The following is a 14,001-nucleotide window of genomic DNA, read 5'->3' as shown; positions in this document are numbered from 1 at the left end:
CTGTCACTATAGGTTAGATTGGGTAAAGGGGGTTAAAAAACTCTTAGTGGAGTAAGTGGGCAATGTTCATGCTGAAATTGGGTAAGTGGTCACGGCCCCTAATAAATAAAGTCTTATCTAACAAAAGAAAAACTAAAATCTCTCTCATAAAGCAAAATTATGCGTGTTGTAATTTTTGAAAATTCTTCTATGCACGGGCAAGGCAGGACGGTGCAAGTAATTTTCGGTAAGTCTGCAGTATTTAAACTAGATGGGTCTAACCATTAATCGCGGGCTAATAATAAAAAGGGCTTCAAACATTTTTGGCCCAAAGAAAGCCGTAGGAAACTGCTCTTCAATTCAATTCCTTTTCCTCATTCTTCTTCTCAACCATTTCAAATTTCCACTTCTTTGATGTGACTCTTCGTCTCCAGATCTCGCCGCCGTAAATCTCCGTTCGAATTTCGTCCTCATATTCCGAATTCCGATACGGCGAATCTCTGAAATCCACTGCCAATGAGTTACAGAAGGTTTGGGTTTCCATGAACATCTCCATTATATCTTATCCAATTCCAGTGCTTTTCGTTTGATTAGGGATCAGTGATGCGCGGTTTATGTGAAAGAAATTGTTGCATTGTGAATTTGGCTGTTGATTTTTTTCAAGTTTATTATCTGAATTTATGACTATACGTATTGGTTGATTGAGTATTCAGGTTATGATCTTTTGTTGAGAGTAGTTTCTGTTTCTTTACAGGTTTGGAATAGAATTTGTGCAATGTCGAGATAGTTTTCGAAAGAAAAGTACGAAAGGACATGCTTTGGTAGTTGTGGATTAGTTGAAACAATGTGTTATTTTGTGATTTGAGTTTTAGTTTGGATTAGTTGAAATGGAGTTTTGTTGAGGCGTTGATTGATATTGCATGATGATAGATTTTGTCGTTATAATTCATGACCGCAATCCCTTAGATTTTGTGGTCTGTATTCTTAGTTGAGCAGAATTAACACTGACATTGTGGATCACTACTCTCCTCGATCCTTTTTTGTTTTGCTTTACTAGGTTGGATTTAGGTTTATGTCTTGCACATAAATATGGAAGTGTTCTAACTGGAATAATGTGGGGTTGGCAGTCTCAAAAGTTTTAAAAAGTGCTTCAAGTGCACTTGGGTTTTCAGTTGAGTCCCAATGGCGGGGTTAGATTAGGATGGATATTAGGTTTGTAATCCACTGCTAAATAAAAGAGAAAGCAGGTGAATATATCGCCTCCTAGTTTTTATGCTTGTTTATATATCCTGTTTGTCTGAGAATATACAACTAATTGGACTTTGATGGTTCAGTTTGAAACTTTGGATTTAGGCGTGTAGAGAATTGCTAGTCCCAAAATACTCAAAAGTTAATGTTTTTTAGATTTGTAGTAGTACTATCAAGTTTTCTGTATTTAATACTAGATTGGTTCACTCTTTTTGCAGTGTGCATCGTGCCTCCAAAGCATCTCTTTTAGATGGCCTTGAGGAAGGTGGTCTCAGGGCCTCCTCCTCATACTCCGATATAAATGAGAAGGACAATGACAAAGCTGTGCAAAGTTTGCAAGACAGAGTTGTTTTCCTAAAGAGAGTAAGTGTTATTGGGATGATCCCTTTAGTGACCATCAAAGTTTTGTTTTTAAACCTTCTGTTCAGCAATATTTTATACATTGTATATGCTATTAACATGATAATATTTTTCTTAAAACTTGTAATGTTGATATTTTCTCTGCTCTTTTAGGAGTTTGTATGCTGTAACCATTATTTAATGATTGTTTTTGGACTTGAAAGTAAAGTCTTTTTAGGAGTAGAAGCAGAGATTTAGTATTACCATACTTTTCTATGAATGCTGGAACTGAAAATCTTAGAAACAGCATGACATGCCTGATGCATGAGAATGACAAGGTTCAGGGAGATCCGGCCTGTGTTCTGATTTCCTTTTCTGTCCAGGCCCTGAAGGTGTCTCTTGTCAATTGTAAGGCCACTCAATGTGTCATAGTTATCACTTTTGTTTGTCTGCATAATTGTTAGCTCTATAATGTATCTGATTGCATGCAAGTTTAAATATGCTCAAATTTATGATAAATTGCTTTGATGCATTGATTATAATTGCACAATTGTAAAAGAACAATCCAGGGGAATTCAAAACTTTCTTCACCGTTTGCAGAACATGTGCAGTGTGTTCAATTTCAATATATCTAGGTACAGCTGCCTATTCACCTTTCGTAAACCCCATGCACCTGAGAACGGCTTGCTACTCCTGGATCTAATCATGCATCAATCATCCATATTGATTGATTAGACAATACTTATTTGTGCAGACTTGGATTGGACACACATCAAATGCTAGAAACTGTCCTTCCTATTGAAAAATCAAAGTAGTTAGTTCAGATATGTTATATATTACAAAACGAAAATACTAGAATGATCATAGTTTAAATCCTTATAAATGACATTGTTATACCTTCTGAAAATTGAAAATAAATAAAATAAATGAAGGACCAAAAAATGACCTGGAATTTATGGGTTATTGACAGATAACAGGTGACATACATGAAGAGGTGGAAAGCCATAATCGTTTGCTTGACAGAATGGTATGCTTGTCACAGTTGAACATGTGTGTCTGATTAGTTTTGTTTCTAAAAGATTTGCATATTTATATTATTTGATTATGCTGTTCAACCAGGGAAATGACATGGATGCATCAAGGGGTATAATGTCTGGAACAATGGATCGGTTTAAGAGGGTATCTAAACTAGTTCTTCAATACTATCGTTTATTATATTTTCAGTTGTAGGACATTGTCTGAGAAATGGATTTTTCTATGTAGGTGTTTGAGAAAAAATCAAGCCGGCGAATGTGTGTACTTGTGGGCTATTTTGTGGCTTTCTTCTTAATCATATACTTTCTCTTCAGGTAAATGTTTTTTTATCGTAAATGCTCTCTTATTGCAATATCAGTGACTTATGTATGAATGGGGATGGTTATCTTGGCCTCAAAATATTGTGAACTGACTGAACTCTATTCTGATAGAAGCTTTCATGCTTTTGACTAATGATAAATTGATAGATAACGCATAAGAGACCAAAATCATACTGAGTAGATGAAGAGATGAAGGTTGGGGGAGAGTTTGAGCTACAGATGTCAAGATGGATATTTGTTATCATGAGATAAGATAGAAACTGGATAACTCAGATAATCTAACAATAAGCAAAGGGCTACCTGACTAAACCAATAACTTCTTTTTCCGTGTATTTATTTTGGGCTGGATTGGGACATTTGGAATCTCTATTGCTTGATCAAATTATGTGGTTGTTGCTGACTTTCTTTTTATTTGCAGGGTTCGCAGATTATTCATTCATGGTTGAAGACTTGAAGCAGCTCTAGAGCAGCTTGCGGCTCCTGAACTCAGTTTTGATTATGTGACAAAATGGTAGTAAAGTCATGTTGTCCAACGTGTCTTACTCAAACTGCATATGAAAAATGATTTCAAAGCCGATCAGCGGCAGGAATGTTTTTCATGTATAAATATAGATGTTCCAGAAAGGATTGGATAGTAGGCTGTAGCTGGAGGTGAGCTATTTGTTGAATTGTGCAGTATCATACTGTGAGAAAATATCATGCTGTGAATAATTGTCTTTGGTTTTACTGCATCTTTCTAGCTAAAAGCTAGAATCTTACAGATCATGCAAACAGATCACAAGTAAATGTGCGTCCAAATATTCCTTAAAATTGATTATGCAGCATTTGCAGTGAGTACCCGGCTAAAAGCCGAGTTGCCTTGTTACAGCAAAGCTGATACACCAGGTCAGGATCTTCAGAATTCAAAAAGTTTATGCAGCATTTGAATTCTGTCGTAGCTTGTTGGTTTTTCCTGAAGCTGGTATGACTTTCCAGTAAAGCCATATATCGATTTGGGTTAGTTATTAGAAAGCGTTGAAGCAAATCATAGAGGCAGTTGTAAGTCAACCTAGGTTCGTTGCTATGTTTGCATCTCATAACAACTCCTTTGGGGCCACCCTTTAAAATAACACTAGCCCTATGTGGCATTACATTCTATATGCATACAAATACACGGACAGGAGTGGCAGGATTTATGGGCATCAATTAGGCTGATGTCCAAACTTGCATGGCCCTTTTCTTTTTCTCTGGCCGGTATATCCATGTCCCTTTCCAATAACACATTACTTATGACATGATAGTGCAAGATCTATGTACCCCCGATTGTACTCTCTCCCCCTTGTCTCAGTCTCAACTCTCAACTTTCAGTCTTTAATTTCACAAAAAATTGAAACATAGATTATGGTTGTGCTCTAATTTTGGCTCTAGAACTGAACCATTTCCTTGTATCTAAGAACTTCCAAATTAATAGAAAGGAAACTTGATGGATGACCATCCCTGAAGGACCTAAACAGATCATGGGACCATTTTTAAGTCAACGGACGTTTTCCACTTTTCCTTTCGTGTTGGTGTAGACTGTAGATGGCTGTTTTTCCTAAGGTGGCATGGCAGCGCCCCAAGGAATCGGCCAGCGTTATGCTTGGTTCCCTAACATGGTACACGTATGTGTTTCCGATCACACTGCATTTCTTGAGGGTGAAGACGCAGATTTGCTAATGCTTGCAACTCGATCATTGCTTATTCTTTTTGGTAAACCCTTAAATTTTGCTCGAAGAACTTTTTTAAAGGACAAGTGGGGGCTGGTTAGACGAGGAAAAAACAAATTAGCTGATTAGGTATTTTGAAGAAAGAGATTCGGTATAGGGCCAGAAGAGATTAGGTATTACGACCCAAAATGAAGGAGTTAATAAGGTGGAGATGCCCTTACTTGGCCCCCACTGACAAGAGTGCTTATCCTCAAAATAATTTACTAGTTTTGGCTTTGACCTTTAATAATAGGTATTTAAGATAATCAATCCTGCTGACGTATACATTAATATGCGGGTAAAATAGAGGGAAAATAAGCCCGCAAGCCGCTATACCATTATAAAATAAAAAACGAGTTTACAAGTTTTAGTCCGGAAAAAAAGTCTGAATTCAAGATATAATTTTCTTTAATTCAAAAAACAAAATTTACACCGACAAATTTGTTGAATTTTCGCAATCAAACCGTCTTCGACAAACTTGAAAGTGAGGGGATGGATTTCGTGCTGGCTTTGAAATTTGTCCGTGGCTACACACATCAACCTTTGGTTGTTTAAGAAGTAGGCAACCTCTCTCTGTTTAATTAAGGGGATAGAGAGAGAGAGGATGGACAATGATAAACATGAAACATCAACCTCTCTTAAGTTTAGTTTGGTGCCCATATATCTTTATATATAGTTATATTGTATTGTATTTATATACATGGCCGGGATTACATATTAGGTCCCTTGTATGTAGTAATATAATACCAAAGTTTTGGGAAGTCTATATCACTCCAACATATATATTTGTCACTATATAAAGAAAGTTAAAGTACACCTCGGATGCTCCACCATGTTATTTCATTTGTTCTTTTGTTGGTTGTCATTGTCACCAAATTAACCTACGTTTACCCCAGTATGTTGTGGTTTGAAATAAATATTTTTACCTTAAATTAAGAGCAACATAATACATTTTCATATCAAAGAAAGGAATACAATAGTAAAGTAACATTTTGCCAAATTTAGAGTCCACAAAATCCAATTTTGCATGTCAAATTCCTCCTCTCAATACGTACTAATTAACTGTATTTAATTAAAGGGCTCATCTCACTTGTTAGTTAAATAATGATCATTGCCTTTGTCTAGATTAACCATTTATAAATAAATCATATATTATTTATATCAAACAATGATAGTAGCCTATACATTATAGGGTGCAATCCTTAAACTTTGAATATTTGATTGAAATATATAGCAATTAAAAAAATGCTACAAACTGAATTAGTAATTAACTGCTGTATTCCCTAACCCCCTTGGCTGAGAATATATTTTGTTAATTATTGCTTACTATTCCATAAGGCTAGGTTTTATTATCTGAATATAAGATTTCAACTTAATTGCATGGATGAGCGCACATCACGGTTCAAATTTTCTGCCAATAATTATGTAATCATTGGTCTTACTTGTGATTAATTTTTAAATTACGTTTTTTTTTTCAAAACCATGATACTAAATTCTTAGAGCAACTCCAACAGCTTCCCTATAATTTTTGTATTATAGAGAAGCAAAAGTCAAACCTTTAGCCTATTTTTCTTCTCCAACTCCAAGTCTCCAACAGATTCCCTAGTTTACAGTAATCTATAAAATCTTCATATTCTTCTTTAAAATTTTGGAGTTTGCTGTAAATATAGGGAATTTGATTTTCTCTCTTCTCACTTTCCCTAAAATATAGATAGTTATAGGGAATCTGTTGGAGCAAAAGAGACTTATTTTTCCCTAAAGTAGAGAAAAATCAAAATATAGGGAATCTCTTAGAGTTGCTCTAAGTAATTAACGATTCAGTTCCATTTAGTATTGCTTCCAATACCCTGCAAGCTGGTTTCACTAACCACTAGTTAGCTTGCTACCCGGAACTTTTCACAGCACCTACTTCTAGATCATGTACGACCATGCATTATCCTATTACAGATGTGATGATTGTTATCTCATTCAGTGGTTCTTAATCCACATCCGAAGACAGACAACCTATCGCACTATGCTGCATGCTATAATACATGAGCATAAAAGAGAAGCAACCATACCTGGATCACTTGGATGTAATTAGCATATACCAACGACCACTTTGTCTCTTCAAAAAAAAAAACGACCACTTTGCAACTTGCGCTCAAGCACGATCCATTGATCCAAAAAAGAAAATCTGAATTTCCTTGTTTTAACTTATATATTCATATTAATTTTTCTTATTAAGATAGAATAGAGAGAATCCTAACAAAAAAAACATACGAGGGAATATTCCATAGCCTTCAAATTTGGAGCTACTTAACCGAATGACGAGGGATAGTGATTAGTGAACATGTGGGTTATAATTACGCTAATTCTTAAAAATTGGGTAATCAAAAATAAAAATTAGCAGGTTCTTTTTAAACTGTCTGATGTTTTTTTGAATAATCATCTCTTTTTAAAATTTTTGAAGTAGTCTGACCTCAACTCTTTTTCGGGTTTCTTTTTTCCTTTTCACTAATCATTTTTTCTTGTCTCCCCTTTGTGGCTCATGACACTTTTTTTTCCCACTCCCTTAGATGTGGCTGACACAATTACGGTTACATTTTAACGGTCACATGATTACGTCCTTAGTTAGAACTTGCTTCTTTACGTTTTTCTTCTAGCCTTTTTATCCTCTAGAGTTCAAAACTTTTAAACTTGCCCTAATCTCCACCCCTAATAATCTACACATTGTTTGTTCCTTGCAAAGTGTCTTTTGGTAGAAATTATTCCTAGAAGTAGAATGTATTAGAACTATAGATGGAAATTCCGACCAAAAAGAAAGATGAAGGAGGGAAATAAGGTGTTCTTAAATTTGTTAGAATTACAACTTTCTCCCTGTCTTTCATTTTCTTTTTTTTTGGACAATATTATTTCCCTAATTATGACCCTAATTAAGAAAAGGACCATAGGAACAGTCTACTTAAGGAAATAAACAATACCGTACTTTAAATACCAAAAATGAGCAAAACCACAAAAGGAGAGGGTTTGTCTCTGAAAAAGATTGGGGGCAACTGGTAGTGGTACTAGTAGTACTAGTAAATACAAACCCCAGCCAGGTCTTGTCCAGATAGAGACTTCAAGTTCTCTCTCTTCCTCTCTCTATCTGAGCAGTAATAGTAACACCGTTACTGTGAAGCACACGGCCACAGATCACTGAGCGAGTCTCAGAGTCAGAGACAAAGAAACACACAATGCCTAAAGGTTTTGATATGTAAACTGGGCCACAGAAAACGACGTGATCCCCACCTTCCCACGCGCACGCGACCCCACGAAACCCTAAGTCCGATCCCTCCCAAAGCACACGTCACTAATCTTTCCTCTTATTTTAGACAATGAAAATCTCATTAGGAGCTCCCGAAATCACAACAGGCTAGAGCTCAGCTAAAGCTGACCCAAAACACCCACAAAACACTTTGTATTTGGAATTAAATGTTAGTCCCCCCTTTTTATTTATAAATATACTCTTTAATTTCACTTCAATCCCTCTTTCTGTGCTTTCTTAATTTTAATTATTCTCTCTCTCTCTCCCCTTCTCTCTCTCCTTCTCTCTCTTCTTCTTTGTACTTGATTCTATCAGAGCAAGGGTTTTTGCATCTGTTCCATACATATATTCTCTATCCAGACTAAGATCACTTCTACATCAGACATGTTCATGATCACCATCAACAATTGAATCTAATTCTGTCTTCTCCTATAACTCCCATCAGCGTCCTTAATTCTCGCTCAATTTCTAGCTAAGTGTGAGTGGATTGTTAGGTTACAGCTTTGCTTCGTTTGCTTTCTTCATCTCAAGTTGTGAACTAGTAGAAGTGAACAAGAAAACTAAGAAGCTTAGAGTGAGTCATCTCTTCGTCTTAATTCCCTAAATTTGATCCAAAATTGCTAGTCTGGCGAATCCGTGGTGGAGCGGTCAGCTGGGGCTGCCGGGAATGGACCCGGCAGCCAATTCACCAGCAGCGCTAAACAAGCGAGAACTCGAGATTTCCATGAACGAAAACAGCGGCGGCAGAAGCAGTGGCGGTGGCAGAGACGACGACGAAGATAGAGATCAAGGAGAAGAGCCTAAAGAAGGGGCCGTCGAGATTGGATCTCGAAGGCCCCGAGGCCGCCCTCCCGGATCCAAAAACAAACCCAAACCGCCCATCTTCGTGACCAGGGACAGCCCCAACTCCCTTAGAAGCCACGTGATGGAAGTTGCCGGCGGTGCTGACGTGGCGGAGAGCGTGGCACAATTCGCACGGAGGCGTCAGAGAGGTGTTTGCGTGCTCAGCGGGAGTGGCTCAGTGGCCAACGTGACACTGAGACAACCCGCTGCCCCCGGGGCCGTTGTGGCACTCCATGGAAGGTTCGAGATCCTGTCCCTGAGCGGAGCGTTTCTGCCAGGACCTGCTCCGCCCGGGTCAACAGGCCTGACCGTCTATCTAGCAGGCGGTCAGGGTCAGGTGGTTGGGGGAAGCGTTGTTGGATCACTTGTTGCGGCTGGACCAGTTATGGTTGTGGCTGCTACTTTTGCTAATGCTACTTATGAGAGACTGCCTCTTGAGGAAGATGATGAGGCTGGAAGCGGTGGTGGTGGTGGAGGTCATGGAGCTTCTGGAAGCTCCCCTACTGGAGTTGGAAGTAGTGGCGGTCCTCAGTTGCAGCCACCCGGGCACGGCGGACAGCTGCCTGATCCGTCGTCGCTCCCCCTTTACGGTCTGCCACCCAATCTGATCCCCAACGGCGGCCCACTCGGGCATGACGCTTATGCTTGGACTCATTCAAGACCGCCTTACTAAAACAGAGGATCAGTTCATCTTCATGAACGATCAGTCAATCCTAGCCTGCATTTCTTATAACTGAGAGATATTAACTAGAAAGATGTGTAGGAAGCGAGATGTGAATTAAAAGGAGAGCAACTTGGGGGGATGTTCTCGATGTTATATTTGTAAAAGCTTATTTGAGTTTGCAGCAATGAAAAGGATAATAATTAATGTTCTTTAATTTCCAATTGGTTTCTGGCCTCTAATTTAGATACTAATTCTTGATCGAACATGATCTCTGGCTGGTGTGTGTATTATAATTTCTTTGTATAAATTTGCTTGGTGGGGAATTTTAGTTCAGTTCAATGAATCAGTTTTTTAATATATATGTCAATGATTTGTAGTTTATTACCTGATATGATGGATTAGACATGGAAGATCGATACAGTAAACAATTAATTAGAGATCTAGGCATATCAGCGTTTGAAACGTTTTCATTGGCTTCTGGTAATTATCAATAGACTCTTTTTTTGGGTACATTATAATCAAGACTTTTGATCTCATGTCTCTTCTTAAATTTTACACCCTAATTTGGAAGCAAACATGCAGGAATGAATTTGTGACAAATTCTTGAAGCTTCCGGCCTCAGCCCTCCCAGCTCTTAATTTAGATTGCTTTAATTGGGGTTGCCCTAAGAATTTTCCTTGTAATTTTATTTTTCTTGAAGTCACATATCCAATGCAGCAAACCCTAAGCATAATTTACACTCGGACATTGTGGTTTACTGCGAAATGGAGGGGGGGGGGGGGGGGGGGGGGGGGGGGGGTTGGTGTGTTCGCGGCGGTGGCGGTCTCCATTGTAATATTATAAAATAACCTATATGTAACTTCTCTGTTTTAGCCGAGAAGAATTCAATGATCATCTAGGTCAAATTTGACTTTATCAGTAATTCAGTGATTGATACAGATTACTGAATTGTTCATGACTTTCTTAATAATCTATGAGAAATGATCAACGTGTCTTCACATCTAAAGTTGAAACTCAAACATTAAAAAAAAAAAAAAAGAAGTTGAAACTAATCTCTTTTTTATTCTTCGGATTAAAGGTACGACACTCTTTGTAGTTTGTACATCCATATATATTTTTATGGTAATTGGATTCAAATATACTTTTATGGTAATCAGATTCAAATATACTTTTATGGTAATCGGTGAGCTGTGACCTGTTGGTTAGGTAACCTAACTAACACTTTGGAGGTCATGGATTCAAATATCACTGATAGACGGTGGGGAGGGGATTACATTGTCGTCCAGAATAAAAATAAATAAATTAATAAAACTTCATGGTAATTAATTAGTTATTTAGTTACTTGGTAGATAAGCAATTACAGAAGGCTTGTATTTACCTCGTTAGGAATTATTATTAAATATCCATGAGTTAGCTAGTTCTTCAGCTTACATCATGTATGGAGATGTCTATCATAAGCTGAAAAGTTCATTTGACTTCAGAATGTATAACCATTCACAGATTGTTATTAATTGCAGAATCAAATATTCATTCAATATCAAGTCGGTAGTTCAATTCACCAGATCAAGCCACTTTCTTCACCTTTCATCATCTTCAAAATATGCAATTTCTGAAGGATGATCAGCTTTTCCAGGTTCTCTGACTGATAACCATGAAAAGGGGCTAAAGGGAACGTCACTCTTTTTCACTTCCTCTTATGTAACTCACTACTTCATTCTCAATGTACTGGCACAATTTAATTACTTTTTGGATATGATAATATTGTTAAAGAGGGTCCGAGAGAGCCGGAGCGATGATAGTTACAGATATCATCATTAAACTCTAGGGTCTCTGCTCCGAATCCAACGGGTTGATCCGTAATGACTCCAGTCCAATACGAGAAAGTCCATCTTAAAGGAGATACGAAAAACAAGTATGAACCATAAGGTCATGCCCAAGGTTTTAAATATCTGCGATATCTCCTTTTTTCGACGGAACGATATATCTAGGGGGTAAATATTTTATCTTTTACCGTTTCTGTGAAATTTCTCCGATATCGTCAAATATCCCCGATATATTAGATATTTGCGATATATCCCCAATAAAGTGAAGAAATATCTGTAAAATTTGAGGTAAAAAAAAAAAAAAAACTCAATAATTCTCTAAATGAAAATCTGTGTGAAGAGAGATCTCCTAAAGACAAATCTGAATGAGGAGAAATCCCTTCAAAGTGAATCTAGGTGAGTAGAAAATTCCCTCAAGGCGAATCTAGGTGAGGAGAAATACCCAATTTAGGGTGAGAAGTAATTCTCTAAAAGTCTAAATGCAAATATGTGTGAGGAAAGATTTGGTACTGTGTAGTCTGTGACTATGTCTGTAACTCTGTAGTTGAATAATAGAAAGAAGATAAAAAACTTGTATACTGCTACTACAACATGAAGCTGCGGCTGGGAGATAAACATGCAAAGAATAATGTGGTCAATGAAAACAACTATATAGATCTACTTCATGTTGCAAGCGAGCCGCTTGATAATGGCATTGATCCACTTCATGATTGGATTACGCCTGCACACCTCGATGATGAAACTGGAAGACCTCTTCCACAAGTTGTAGAAACTGCAACTAATGCTGGAATCAACGTAGAGAGAGTCTTATCTAAAGAAGTTGTTAAAAACCCAGAAGATAATTCAGATAGTGATGATAAGTGGGGTGGTACAGCAACTCCAGATAGTTCTGATGATGGTGGAGAGGGTGGAAGTGGAACAGGTGGTGGAGGTGAAAGATATGAATATGGACAATTTTCTGTGGATGGAGGATTCCAATTTACCTGTGAAGGTAATTTTGATCATACCACCCAAGATGAAGACCACAGAGTGAGAATAGCTGGTCATGGTGCTCAAGAGAAGACCCGATATGGGAGGAGGACTAGAGGTGCAACTGATGAACAAAGTACCCCATCTGATGTTTCTTAAATTGCCTTAAGTTTTGACTCTATCAGTTTAGGCACAGAGCGCAGTGGGATCTCAAATGAATCTCATGAAGGCAATAATCAATTTGGTTATGATGCTTATGGATATAATCAATATGGAGAAGTATATGATCAGTTATCTAGTTGGGTTCATCCTTATTATCCCCTTATAGGGGAAACAGTCGGCAGCTCTAAAGAGATCTATAACTATCATGTTCATCACTACAATTCGCACTAAATGGGTCATATGTCTTGGTCTGATTATTGCATTTTAGTAGACTAGCGAGCGGCTTTTCAACCACCTAGAGTCTCTTTTTGGATGTAGATGAAGTTGAAATTCATATGTATTTATATGTAGTTCTAAATTTCTAATAAATTGACTTTTTTCAAAAACGACATTTTGTTACCCTGTATCCCCGATATTTCCGATATCTCCATTTTTCAAAGTACCGATACATATGAAGATACCAATATTTAAAACCTTAGTCATGCCCAACACAGATTGGCTTGTGGTGCTCTATCTGGTTGGCCTACTGTGAGAAAGTTCCTAGAAGCCTTTCTCCTTAAGGGATAGGTAAACCAAACCTATACTGTTTTACCTGACATCTAAAAATTCAATGTCAATCTGGCACAAGTATTCCTATCTTGCAAGGGCTTTAGTTACCCCTATATAAATCACGCTTCGCTCCATGAGGAGGTAAGTCGTTCATATCAATCTGAGCTACTCGCTTTAATCAAACACATTACTAACTTGATCGATGGACGGTCCTTGGCAGACACAACACCACTGTCCTAACCATTCAAAGAGTTTCTATCTTGTTGCAGGCCTGAACTTAAAATTTTGAGGCTTGAGGGCAAAAATAAAAATGGGCCTACATTTTTTATAGAAAATAAAAAAATAGCCAAAAAAATATTTACAAAAAAAAATTGAAAAGAAAAATAAATACACAACATCAATGAGATTCAAACCTAGTCTAGGAGTAACATAAAGGAAAGAAATGCAACTTGCCAACTAAATCAATCTCATTGTTTGGTAAAAGACTTACATTTTATTTACTTAATAATTTTTTTAAATACCCCCAAAAAAAGAAATGTTAGGCCCCGATGAGACACCGAGCCTAAGATGGCCGACTCATGGGCCTCATGTCAGGTCTGGCTTTGGTTGCAGGTTATTTTCTTCAGAGTTACTAGGGTGAAGAAAAAGTTAGAACATTTATCTCCATCTAACAAAACGGAGTGTTCCCCATATAAGATGTTCGAGTAACTTAGAAAACCTGTTTGGCAAGGCTAAAAACAAAAAATACAAAGACACTCAGAAATAATTATGTGCGGATATTTGTATAAATGTATGTATATTACTGTGAATGTTTTGTAAGGATAAGGTTAAATACTCCCAGTATAAATGTTACTGCACTTTTTTGGGTAAATGATTTCCTTCACAGTAGAAACTACTTGCACCAGAAGAAAAAAAGAAAAGGGCAGTAGCTATTTGATGTAAATGCACTCAACTAGCTGCTAGCTTCCATTGAACAGAAATGGCAATCTGTCAATCAAAGTTCCTACTTCTTACTGCAAACAACTTCTAAAGTTAGTGAAATAACTTGAACAAAACTTAA

General features: G+C 37.3%; 2 protein-coding genes across 2 annotated transcripts; both read left to right on the top strand.

Annotated features, from left to right (window-relative positions):
- Nucleotides 1-287: 287 nt before the first annotated feature.
- On the top strand, nucleotides 288-3,707 carry LOC112198260 (bet1-like SNARE 1-1). Its single transcript, XM_024339348.2, has 6 exons — nucleotides 288-509; nucleotides 1,446-1,590; nucleotides 2,537-2,593; nucleotides 2,686-2,745; nucleotides 2,830-2,915; nucleotides 3,340-3,707. Exons 1-6 carry the CDS (start codon nucleotides 496-498, stop codon nucleotides 3,365-3,367), a joined length of 390 nt encoding a protein of 129 aa, XP_024195116.1. The 5' UTR covers nucleotides 288-495; the 3' UTR covers nucleotides 3,368-3,707.
- A 4,318-nt stretch (nucleotides 3,708-8,025) lies between these two features.
- Nucleotides 8,026-9,659, top strand: LOC112198154 (AT-hook motif nuclear-localized protein 20). Its single transcript, XM_024339221.2, has one exon. It carries the CDS (start codon nucleotides 8,599-8,601, stop codon nucleotides 9,445-9,447), a length of 849 nt encoding a protein of 282 aa, XP_024194989.1. The 5' UTR covers nucleotides 8,026-8,598; the 3' UTR covers nucleotides 9,448-9,659.
- Nucleotides 9,660-14,001: the final 4,342 nt, after the last annotated feature.

This window comes from Rosa chinensis, chromosome 4, assembly GCF_002994745.2.
Source record: "Rosa chinensis cultivar Old Blush chromosome 4, RchiOBHm-V2, whole genome shotgun sequence".
Lineage (NCBI taxonomy): Eukaryota > Viridiplantae > Streptophyta > Magnoliopsida > Rosales > Rosaceae > Rosa > Rosa chinensis.
Note: the sequence above shows the minus strand (reverse complement) of the source record. Positions and strands in the feature narration are given on the sequence as shown.